Below are 12,724 nucleotides of genomic sequence, written 5' to 3' on the forward strand. Positions count from 1 at the left end.
GGGGTTTCTATTTTTCAATTTTTAGTTCACATGAGCTCATATATACTTAGCGCAGCAATCGAGATGCTATTTAGGAAGTTGCTTCCATCAGAGGGACACACAGAGGAAAAGGATCTATTTCTATCTGTGGATAAAAATGGCACTTTTCACAAGAGAGATTCTTGTGAAGAAATCTAACTGGCCATGTCTTCTCTGTACCCTGCTGCCACCACACATAAACCCTTTCTCAGCTCCAGAGAGCTAACATCTCTTTCAACTTTCAGTAAAGTGTGTCTTCACCTTTACTGTGTAATGTGAATTCTTCATAAAAAGCCATTACACACAGTGGAAAGTCCATCACACACTTCCAACAGAATATGATCTATGTTTAGCATCGGAGGAGGAAGAAATGCTTTGTCCGAGTACCTGACAGGAAGTGTTCTGTCCCCTTTGCGTCGATCCATCTCCCGCTGGGGGACGGGGTACCAACGGAAATTCAGCTTCCAATTGAATCCTCCATAGGTCATATCTGAGCCCGCCATGTATTCAAACGTCTCGTCGCTGATGACATCAATGATAGGGCACACCACTGCTGTCCTGAAAGACCCAACACACATGGTGTAAGATCATTTTAAAGATATAATAAAGAAAATAAAATAGATTTGCAGAAAGACATGGTCGTGCAATTTCAGTTCCACAACCTAAATAATGTAATGTGTACACTGTAAATGAGAGCACATTAAGTTACTGGTTGGTTTTTCAAATGTGAAGTGCTGACCACACCAGGGCTGTCACTGATTATTATAATAGACAGAAAAACTGAATTCGCCCTCAGCTGAATATTCACCTTACAATTAGTCATCACAAGTTGAGAGTCCAACATCTTCAAATGTCTTGTTTCGTCACACAAACAGTACAAATTACAAAAATAACCAACTTAGAATGAAATAGAAAGAAGAATTCTTCAAGGATCCAAGGAATTTTATTGTCATTTCACACATGTAGACATGAAATGAAATTAGTCTCCCTGGTCCCGGTATAAACCCAATACTAACTACTATAAATATAAAACAGCACTATATAAATAGTGCTCACTTAATGCTCACAAATAATCCTCATACTTTTGATTCATTAATCAATTCTAAAAATTGTTGCTGACTGACTAAATCAGTCAGTTGATGTCAGCCAGGCCTCACAGCTCTCTTGTAACAACCTGAATGACCAGTCACGTGAATACTTTCCTGCACCATCTCGTCAGTCTGCGCCCGCACTTACAGACACCAATACATTACACAAAAGTGTAATGGCTCCATAATATAATATACTCCGTCATGTGATCCTGATTTCTTCCTGGGGGAAAATGAATGTGTCTGACCTCAGATAAGAGATGGATCACAGGAGAATCATTATCAATCCGTTAATGTCACCCTCACAGAGACAGTACATTAGTCCCCCTGGAAAAGTAAAAGCCTGAAACAGCAGCCAAATGCTGTGATGAAGGAAGAGCAGCCAAATAAACACCTTGTCCCTTGGAATTAACACAGTTGACTTAATAACTGTACAAACACTAAGCTGAAAAAACATCTGGTGTCAAAAACAAAAAAAAATAAACAAAACACCTCTACAGTTGAGTCAACAATCGTCCCCAAACGCGTGTCTGTTGTGGCTCGTAAAACACGTCCTCGTCTACTTCGATCTTGACTTCACCAGCGTCTACTAGCATCAGTTGTATCAGAGTTAACACAAAAACAGAGCCACAGTAACTGGAGCCTGCTTTTCCTCTGAGACAGCAGCAGAAGCAGACGAAGCAAAAACGATTATCTTCTATGAGCAGCGTCAGATGACGACGTTCACACCCGATGATGCATCTTAAGTGAAATGTGATGTCTCAGGACCGAGTTGACACAGGATTAAAACAACTGACAATCAGAAGCTAACTGGCAGAATCCACTTGTTATTTCATATCAGTGTCTTAAATATCTACATTACATTAGAACCATTCAGTGTGGTCCGTCTCGTGGTACCACCTGTCCTCTTTGATGCGTGCCAGCAGGGGCTCCAGCCAGCCGACTGTACACTCGCAGTGAGCGTCCAGGAAGGTGATGACCTGGCCTTTGGTGGCGGCTGCTCCCCTCAGCCTGGCTCTGATTAGACCTGAGCGCTGCTCCATCCTCAGGATCCTCACTGGCACCTCCAGAGTTCGCACATAGTTCTCCAGTTTCTTCTTGAGGAAGTCTGAAACGAAGCAACAGACAAGATTTCAGCAAATGTGCACTTGCAGAGTGAATTAACTCATCAGAGCTGATAGAATTTGTGAATTTATCCATTCGCAAATCAATAGAAAAGGAAAGAAAAATTTTGAAAATGAACAAAGTCATTTCCTGAAACAAAAATGCCAAAAAATGTTGTGGATCCAGCATTTCGAGTATGAATCTTTGCTTGTTTTTAAATCTAAACTGAACCTCTTTAAGTTTTGAACTGTTGGTTGGACAAGAAATTTAAATATGCAGTCTTGGGCTCTGTAAATTTTGTATTACAATCATTATCATCATTATTTTATCAAATATCTTAGATTTGCAAAAAGCAATTGTTAGTTTCAGGCCTTCATTTCAATTTATTTGTTGTGTTTCTTGTCATCTGTTCTGAATGAATAAGAGTAAATACCGAATGAGATAAAAACAACAACAAAACTTTGTTCATTGTTTCTTACATTTCAACCATGTTGGTGAACCTGGCTCAGCCTGGTTGTGTCACACTTTGTTCACATTGTGCCACATACCGCATCACATATCTGACTTAGCTGCCTGTTTGTTAAAGTGTGGACTACCAACCTCGCTCGCTGGCATCGTCCACAAGCACGATTTCCATGAGCAAGCGTCTGGGAGAGCGGTTGATCACGCTGTGAACCGTTCGCAGCAGCGTGCTCCACGCCTCGTTGTGAAATACGATGACAATGCTGGTGTTTGGCAGGTCATCTGGATACACTTTGGTCTTACAGCTGATGGAGCGACATGTAAAAAAAAACATGTCCAAATCAGTAACTTAGAACGGAAAGGAAAGTTACATGGCAGATTATTTAATTTGAACAGAGACCTCTAGAGGTAAAACTTTGCAATAAGCATAACATCTGTAAAACTGATTCTTTTTCCTTTCTTTTCATTTGGCGAGCCTCTATAATGGTTAATATTGTAATTAATCACACCCACCATTTGATGGTCATTTTTTGATTTTACAGACTATACGATTAATTCATTCTACAAAAAGTAACTTGTTTATTAAAAATTAAATCATCAGTAGCAGCTAACCTGAACCATGGCTAATACCTGAACACAATCATGTATCTTCTGATAGCCAGTGCTGCTTTCAAACTGCAGTCACGGCGGTTCTCTACGCCTGCAGCTCATTATGTTGCATGAAAAGTGGCTGAGAAGAGAATCTGAACATGTCCTGCTGCTATCCAATCCTGCCTTCAGTGCAAAAACACTGTCATATGAGATTTACTGACAAATACCTCCAGAAAGAAAAGTAGAAAAAGTAAAACTAGCGTTGACAGCCATGTCAGCATGTCCTTGGCTTGATGGGATGTCTGTCAAAGCCAGAGAGAGAAAGTGGCAAACCTGGCACGGCGCTGTAGTGGATGATGTTGAATAAAGAATGAGCTGCGTTATAGATGCGGAGGAGGTGGACGACCAGGGCAGGAGGAGGGGTAGTGGAAGGTGACGGAGGGTGAAATGAGCCACTGAAGCAGACAGCATTCCTGGTTGAGTCCTTTCTATTCAAAGTGACAGCACTGACTGACACAACCAGGCCAGCAGGTTGCCTTCAAGACAAAATGTTATTGCCCTTCAGAGGCAGCGCCTGACAATTTCTGCATGGCTCTGGATAATTTTCACCGCACAGCTGGTGAAATTCTGCAAGGCTAAGGCGTGTTCTGCAATGAAGCTGCTGTAGTATTTATATTGCAAGAAAGATGGAGTCGTGATGGACAGAAAAACTGGAGGAGTTGCGATGAGCTGAATGTTCCACTTTCACACTCTGCAGACATAATGGTCTTTATATTTCTCCACATTGCAAAAAGTCTTGATTTTGCATTTGATACAGGCAAGAACAGAAAAACTGTGGAACATACAGTAGGTGTGGAGGGAAAAAAAGACATTCTTGTGGCCTGTTTTTCACAATGCATGTGAGCGGCAGGGCCTTTGCTATCCACTTAATGAAAGTGCTGTGTGAAAGTCGTGTTCAGCTGAAATATTTAAACATGAATCACTTAGATAATGTCTCCACGAGAGGCAAATGCTGGCGCATATCAGCAGCCGAGATGAATGTGCTCATGTTTCACACAAATTGCTCCTTGGATCTTCATTAAGTGCTCAAGTGGATCTTGAGTGACAGTAAACAAAACCCTACTCCCATTCAAATGTCAGGCCTAATGTTCACACTCGAGGGACCTGATGGATTCTGTATTGAAACAGTGGCCATAATTACAGATCAAGTCTTTTAACATTAGCTGAAGTTATTAGTACCAATAAAATCTAATGGGCTCAGCAAACAGTTTAAAACTGATTTTATCATGAGAATGACATTGCTTTGATAGTTTAGAGCATTTCATCTGCAGGAACAGCCGCTGCCTGCAACCCTGCTGAGGCTCTTTTTGACGAGAGAAACAATCCCAGCTGCCTTACTGACCCACTGAACGCATTTGTCTGAACGCTGGAATAGTTTCAAGTGAACTCGACATAAAAGTCTACACACAATTAGGGAGTGAAAATCCGCCAAAAAATAAAGAAATAAAGAAGCAAAAAGCAGACAGTGTCAGCTTGAAATGTCAGCTTTTTGATAATGAAACCGTGGCGGCTTGCAATGCGTGATGGGTATCAAAGGCAGGCAGAGGAGGAGACTTGTGTAATGCTGTTCTGTTGGAAAGTGTGTGTGTGTGTGTGTGTGTGTGTGTGTGTGTGTGTGTGTGAGAGAGAGAGAGAGTGTTTTAAAGGGTCACTGGTGTGGTTCACAGCTTGCATCTGGAAGCCACCCAACCTTACGCACCCATCCAACCTCACGTCCGGCAGACTCCTGTTGAGTGCAATCATGTCACTGGCCATCAGGTTGAACTGATTAATCTTAAAGAGCTCCTTCATTTTCTCCTGGTCGTCCTTGGGGATGTTCACCGCCTTACCCATCTCCCCCGGACCTTCATGGCTCCGAGATATCACTGCTGTAACATCACACAGGCAAAACAAAAAGGATATCTGATGAGACATCCCTGTGTTGTTGTTTTCTCCCTGACTAAGAAGGTGAGAAATTAAGGTCAAACTACAAAGTAAAATAAATAACTTTATAGAGCCTATTCTCGATAAGGAAACAATGCCAGAAGTTCTACTACGATATAAAAGCTCACTAAATTACAAATGCTTCACATCTCCTCTACAAATGGGACTCAGCGTAATGAGTACCGACTGACCTCCATGACCCCAGTCTGTTGGCTGTGTGTCCTGCTCTAACCAGTGAGAAAAAAATAAATAAATAAATAAATAAAAAGCTGTGGGGGTTTTTTCAAGATGGCAGAAGTTGAATAAATATATTATAAATATACTATGTAAGAAATGTATTTCTTTTGATAATTTTTAGCAATACATTATTTGTTGTTATGAGATCAAAGTCTACATGACAGAGTAAATGAACAACATGTTGAGCGTCTATGGAAAGCAATGGGCCATTGTGAGGTGTACAAATTCTGTAGTGAACATCGCAGAGGCAGGGTTTATTATCTGACTCTTAAAACTGAGATGAGTGCAGCAAAGCATGTCTGCTCTGTCCACGTAAACTCTGAAAAGGGTCATTTCCCATGACAGACCAACACGCATGGACCAAAATGGTGTTTTGTGCAGCATGTAATTGTATACAGCATGTGCACATATGAACAGTGTGTCAAATACATTCCCCTTAATAAAACCACACATATGGGAAAATGCAATGCCAATCTCAGTTGTTCTATTAAAGGAAAGAAAAGAAAGAAAAATATGTTTCCTCACACATCAGTGAGTGTGAAAAAGACCTTTAATACAGACAGCACAGGCAATATGCTGAAGCTCTCTCCTGCTCGGGCTGAATGGGTATTAAGCACTGCACACTAGCAGCTATATTTAATTTTAATTTAATCTATTAGGAGGTTTTGAATTCAGAGATATGGGAGAATGTATTAATAGATGAAAAGTGGTATGAGGGCAAAATTCTTCCTAAAACTACCACAGTTTGCTTTGCTGTAAGCTCCTACAGTCAAACGCCTGCATGACAGCAACATCTCTGCTGTTGCTGCACCAAGCCAGCTCCCTTCACCAAAAGGTAAATAACATTCTCTTGATTTATCACTGTGCTCTCTCTCTCTCTCTCTCTCTCATAATAATCTCTCAGAGCAGCAACAGTGAACTCCATGAAAGGGGGACACACAGTTCACATTTGCTGCAAGCCCCAGGTTAAGAGGATTGCCTTGTGGAGACAAGCTGGTGTCTGCTGGATTGTTAACCTCAACTGATCCGGCTCTTTTCTTTATGATGCTGCTGACACTCTCCATTTGGACACTGGCTTAAATCTGATGGACACAGCCCGAGAGCTGAGCTGAACGATTGGACAAAGTGTCCATCGACCACAGCCTCCCCAGTCTTCAGGTTAGAATAAATGCAGATTATGGATTTTCAGGAAAAATCTTATCCAGCAAACCATCAACACCAGTCTTTGTTGCCTTTAATTTGTCTGTCTTCAACACAACATAGACAACTAATCCTGTAGACTATTTTAAAAATGAAAATCATATATATTTTAACATCAGTGAATAATGTGCGGAACAGTACTGTTAGATGTGAACAACTGAAGGACTGCAGAAACAGACTACTTAGTGAACTTTTATAGGAGACAGTCCTCAGGCCCTGAAATAACAAGGCAAACTGTCATTCCCCGTTTACCACAACGTCTCTGGTCCCTTTGTGACAACTTGAACACAATAAAATAATCTGACAAATTTCTATTTCTCAAGCATGAATAAACCAATATGTGATACACGCGATAGTCAAATGTATCTGTGACTTCGTCTGAATAATACGGTTCACGTTAGTTTCAATTTACATCTGAGTCAAAACTACAAAAGCTACTGCTGTTCAGTGCTTTTTCCTTTTTTATTATCCACACTAACGTTAGCTGTGTAGCTCTACAGCGACTGCATGTTGGTCTGTTGGCCAAGCTGCCACTTGGGTTCAGACTGAAATATCTCTACAGCGACTCCATTTAAACCCCATTAGCCAATATTAATATGCTAAATAACAATCAAATCAAACTAAGATGCACAACATGGTGAACATTATTTATACTAGACATTATCGTGTTAGCATGCTGACATTAACATTCAGCTCAAAACGCAGCCAAAGCTACTAACATAGCTGCAGGCTAATGTTATTTTAGGGTTTCAGGGGGTATTCTATGCCGCACACGAAACATTTTGACCAGTGAATACATCAAGGATCTCCTCCCTACAAGAATGGATAAATGTTCAAGCCTTTAACCTCCTTTATTACTATTTATTTTACACGCTAATCAAGTATAATCCAAATGTTAGAATATTTATGCTACATTAAGCAGCCATTTTTTAATATTTATTATTTAGTTTTTAAATTTTTTCCAATAAAAACATATTACATCATGCTTCAAATAGGCTTATAAATGACTTTTATGTGTTTGGCACATGTTTAAATGAACAACTGACAGTAACTTAGCATTTTCACCCTCACTGAAACAGGACAAACAGACAGTTTCAATGTAAAGCCTAAAGTCACTCAAAATAGCTTTTACTTAGAAACGTACAGATCAGAGGAGCCTTAGAAAACAACCTCTCTGTGGAATTTTTTTGAGCCTGACACACTCTCCCCCTGACATAGAGCATTCATTATAAAAGATGACCGCAATCATGTGGGAAGAAAACAGTGGCTCTGTCTGTACTCGGGTCAATCAATCTAATTCAATGTCCCTGCTTGCAGCTTTATTCCGAGCAATTACAGCGAAAAGGTTCCCCTCACACTCACAGGTAATGACTCTTCTGAGACAAAATGATTCATACTTCATTGCTGAACAAAAATACAGAGCCACATGTCTCGCTGTCCACCTGTCCGTTGTGTGATTTGCAACTCCAGACTATCTAAATACACAGACAGCCTTCTCTGTACTGTATTTCATTATTGGCATGTCTTGTGAGAGTTCAGCTGGACTCTTTGATGTGTGTTTGCGAGATTCTTCTAGTCAAGGTGGTCTCAGACACTAATCTGTATGCAGATTGTTCCCCAGCTCTTTTCATTCCTTGTTACTTTGCAGGAAAAAGGTCTGTGTGAGGGTGCACCGTTGGAGGCTCTATGACAACCTTGATCCATTCACTTTCCTCCACAGTCTACCTCCACCTCTTCTTTTGCTGCTCCGCTCTGCTTTCTGCCTGTGAATCTGACCCAGCTGGCATCACATTATATATCAGAGAAACTCCTGTTGAACACAAAACCCCAGAAGAGGAGGACCAAATGCTCTGCGGAGTATTATTCCACTGCTCTGATGTGCAGCCTAACTGCAAAATCCTATCTTTCCTTTTAAAAATCCGTATGAATGTTCACACAAAAAAATTCAAAAAGATTCAAGGTAAGGTTATGAGAAGATGTATGAGAAGCATTGTGTGAAATTTAGGTGCAATACCCGCAAAAGTACCCTGAAAACGGTCAGCTTCCTCAGTGAGGGGAGGGTGGTCTGAAGACAGTAATTCACAATGAAAATCAGATTTTAGTCTTCTGAAAAGCAGCTAAACATAGCATTCAGCAGGATACCCCATGGTGTCATGACTGAGATCTTCACCTCACCTCTTTGTGATATTAATGTAACCTCGTGTTAACATATAAAGCATGAAAAATATGTGAAATTGTGCTATAAATGATGTACTCAACAAATGCTGCACACAACTTTGCCTTGTGATTCTCAGCCTCTTCACAGACCTGCTGATCGCAGTTACAGGACAAGAAATCGTGTTGTATTTTTATTCTCCTGCATGTTTTAAGGTGATGCAGAGGTTGAGCTGTGAACACACACACACACACACACACACACACTGCCTATTTAGAACAATGAAAATATTGAAAATGTTGGAAAAAGCTTATTTAATCTCTATATACTAAATGATTGATCATTTTCAATCACTTGATTTGTTGATAGTCACTTCACTTTCAAATACAGAAGAAATAATTGTTAAAAAAAAAACATGAAATATACATTCAACTGCCACTTTTCTTTAGTGTAAAGGGACTAGAATTTGCATTTCATATTGTGACTATGTGTTACATAAGGAACCTCACTCAACTCACAGCTTCACCATGAAAAGTTACTGTAGACGTTATGCAGAGGAAATCTCATTAATGCTCACACAGGCTGTAGGGTAAATCTCCACAAATCTCAGTCCAGTATAACAGATGGTCGGTTCAGCCAAATTAAAAACATACACTCTTGAATTGAGCAGACAGCATATTCTCCAAAAAGACCCACTAAAAAGATTCAAGCTAAATTCAGTCACCCACCAACTGTGTCTGTACAAAGGGACACTTTTGTCGCTCCGTAGAGAAAATAACAAGACTGTAACTGAGAAAAGAAACAAAGAGCTTTTTCTTATACAAATGTCTCTGTGTGCAGTTGGAAACTGATTTAACGAAAATCAGACTATTAAGTCATTGGAAGTGTTTTTGGAGCTTGTCCCATCCCAGGGACTAGAAGTACCTCTAAATACCTGATTTGTCTTTCCCAGGTCTGACAACTACATGGAAGCACAATGTTAAATTAGTTGTCAAGTGTTGCAAAACGAACAGAGGAATGTATTCACATGGTGGACAAGACTCTGTAGTTAGATGGGTCACTATTTCCTTTACACATTAACAAAAAGAGCATCAATTTCACCATAGCTTGTCAAGTGAACGCAGAGTCTTAAATAAACATAAAAGACAGGTGCAGCTGGCCATAAAGTTCATTGAACTAAAGGATGTGTGCACTATGTGTGATCTGAAGTAGACATTCTTTAAAAGGACATTATCTACCTGGTAATGTCCAGTGTGGGATCACTGACCCTTTTTCCAAAATGGATGCAGTGGAGCAGAAACTCAGTGCACAGTTCATACTACTGTAACGAATATTTGTGACATTAGTAGTATTCAGCCAAATTTCTTTGTGTAATGTAAAAGCGCCCCTCATACTGTTGATGCCATTGTGTGCCCCTCACTTAGTTTTGATTTGACCCAAACCCCACACTTGCTGTGTGGTTAGGTCAGTGCAGGTCCAATTAACGTGTAAGCAGACGTTTCCAGCAAAAGTGCCAACAAAATGGCTGACAGACGAAGCTAAGTACAAAGTCTGAGGCACTGTTGAACCAAGTCAAACATTTAGCAGCTACAGGCTCAGATGTTTTTCTTCAAAAGTTGGTGGAGACCAAAACAGAGCTGACTAGAGGAGTGAACTCAGCAGAGTGAAGATCTGCACCAGGTGTGTCTCGGGACAGGAAGTACAGAGTTTAGGCGGGTGACAGTCACATACATTCTCCCAAGTGGAAGAAGGGAGTGAAGCAGTTGTGGATTACTTGCAGTCTCTATCAGATGATTAAGAGAAAATGAGGTATAGAAAGAAAAATGAGGTATAAAACAGTGCAATCTATAAAACAAGTCTTTCAAAAATTTTGGATCCTCGCAAACCCCCGGAGGTCTTGGAGCATACATCAAAAATGTGCACAAAAAATAGTGAGTGCCAGATTAAAAATCGGACATGATGAACCTAAAAACACCTGCAGTGTTGCGTAAAACCAACATCAGAGAAAAAAAATTCTCACACTCAGTTCTTACATCATATCTAAGTCATTTTAGGAGCGAAGTAACTCCACAGTAATGGTGTACTTCTGTATGACAATCAGTCTCAGTTGCTGGGTGCTCTGTCTCTTTCTAACCTCAAAAGCAGCTTAGCAAGCCTCTTAGAAACCTACTTAATGCGGTGCATGTGAGGAAATAAACTCTGAAACTCTCTGAATGCTAAAGAGCTACTGTGGTTTGGGTTGATCTCAGAAACAGTCACACACAAACATAAACACTGAGACTGTTTCACGCTTTCAGAGCATAATAAATTAACCATATCTGTCCACTCAAATTAGGCTGGTAGAGATTCACCACTTCACAAAACTCTTTCTCATACCAGTGTTTTGCGGATTAAAAACCACAAATCGTACAGCTTTTTAATCACTATTGTCAACAAGTATAAATTAGAGATCTTTGCATGTGTTTGAGCATGTTTTTCTTCCAGGCAAAGGTTTTACCCCTAAGTGAACTTCATCGTCTTAATAGGATTTGTGACAGATAATGAAGATTATGTTTAACATCCTGGTGAAATGATGGGATGTTTTAAGTCTACAGCGCAGATTCTACAATATGTGAAATGCAGAGACACCAAACAGGGAATAATCTGTCGCTTCACTTATAAACTGGAGTTATTCCACAACCCTTCAACTTCTGCAAAGCACTTTTCTAAAGACGTCATCTTAAAAACAGGTGCATGCAGTACATGCTGTATATCCCTGATGAGCCTGGTTGTTTTTCATCTCATCAGTGGGTCTATGTGATAACAGCACCGAAATCCGTCTTCTATTACAGATCTAAACAACTGAAAGAAAAACTAAATCAAAGCTCCTCTTCATGTGTAATTCTAAATTAACATTAAAGTAGTTCAGATTTTCTATTCCAAAAAAAAATCAACGTAGTAGTAGTAGTATGTAAAGTATTATGGGATGTACGAGCTGTAGTTGTCTGTAGTTTATGGACAGAAATGTAAAGCTGTTACTGCCTAAAAGATGCAACAGGAATTCAGCTGTATATAGACCAAACACTAAAATATGATAATAATGATAATAAAATATTCAATACAGTTAACATCCTTCAACACAACTCAAATGGAAATGAACTCAGTTTTCCTCCCTCATCCCTCTTAAACATCTGATAAAGCTCTTTAAATACAATAATTTACAATAATTAACACTTCAGCTTCCTCTGAGAAGCCTTAAAATACACTGACTGCAAACCCCGTTGTCACCTTAATACCCTTATAAAGATTAACAGTATTTTTTTTTTTTTAATCCTGAAAACTTGAGCATAAAACCTTCCAGAGAAAGGCAGTACAAAAGCAAGATGAAACAAAGCGGTTAATGCACACCTGAAATCTTCACACCTGTCCTGTTAACTCACCTCGGAGGGCAGGGAGCAGCGAGCGGTCTTTCCTGTCATCACATTTGTTACACTCGCTGAAGTAGAGCAGCAAGAAAACATCCACCAGCACCCACACTAAAGAGGTGGTCAACACCACCTTGCAGTAGACAAACCGTCGCATCACTTCTCCCCGGGGTGTCAGCCAGGCAGCCAAACAGAGCTCAGGAGCGCTCGGGCTGCTGATGTGGCATCTGAACTCTGAAGACGGCGTGAGGAAACAGGAAGGAGACCGGGCAGGTTTGACCAAGAGGCGTCATCCTAGAGGAGAGAGGGAAAAAAAAAATAAAAACAAGATGAGACTGGGAATCATGATAATATTTTCATCCCTCCTGCTGTGAATTGAAACGAAAAATCTGTCATTAATCACTATAATGACCTAAAACAATCAACTTATGAAGAAAAGAATGTCAGCAAAATCTGTAAGGAGCCACAATGAAAGCAGATCA

The 12,724-nt window shown here is 40.1% G+C and overlaps 1 protein-coding gene across 5 annotated transcripts in view; it reads right to left on the reverse strand.

The window, feature by feature from the left end:
• Nucleotides 1-12,724, reverse strand: part of galnt13 (UDP-N-acetyl-alpha-D-galactosamine:polypeptide N-acetylgalactosaminyltransferase 13) — a 33,748-nt gene that overhangs the window by 17,494 nt on the left and 3,530 nt on the right. For 4 of the 5 annotated variants that reach the window (XM_046404221.1, XM_046404216.1, XM_046404218.1 and 1 more), the window contains 5 exons: nucleotides 12,258-12,536; nucleotides 5,023-5,191; nucleotides 2,811-2,977; nucleotides 2,007-2,214; nucleotides 406-576 (listed from right to left, as the gene is read on the reverse strand). In XM_046404221.1, the coding sequence (XP_046260177.1) occupies nucleotides 406-576; nucleotides 2,007-2,214; nucleotides 2,811-2,977; nucleotides 5,023-5,191; nucleotides 12,258-12,399 (857 nt within the window). In that variant the 5' untranslated portion in view covers nucleotides 12,400-12,536. The remainder of the gene's footprint in view (nucleotides 1-405; nucleotides 577-2,006; nucleotides 2,215-2,810; nucleotides 2,978-5,022; nucleotides 5,192-12,257; nucleotides 12,537-12,724) is intronic. The other variant, XM_046404220.1, reaches the window with a different exon arrangement.

This window comes from Scatophagus argus, chromosome 11, assembly GCF_020382885.2.
Source record: "Scatophagus argus isolate fScaArg1 chromosome 11, fScaArg1.pri, whole genome shotgun sequence".
In the NCBI taxonomy this organism is placed as follows: domain Eukaryota; kingdom Metazoa; phylum Chordata; class Actinopteri; family Scatophagidae; genus Scatophagus; species Scatophagus argus.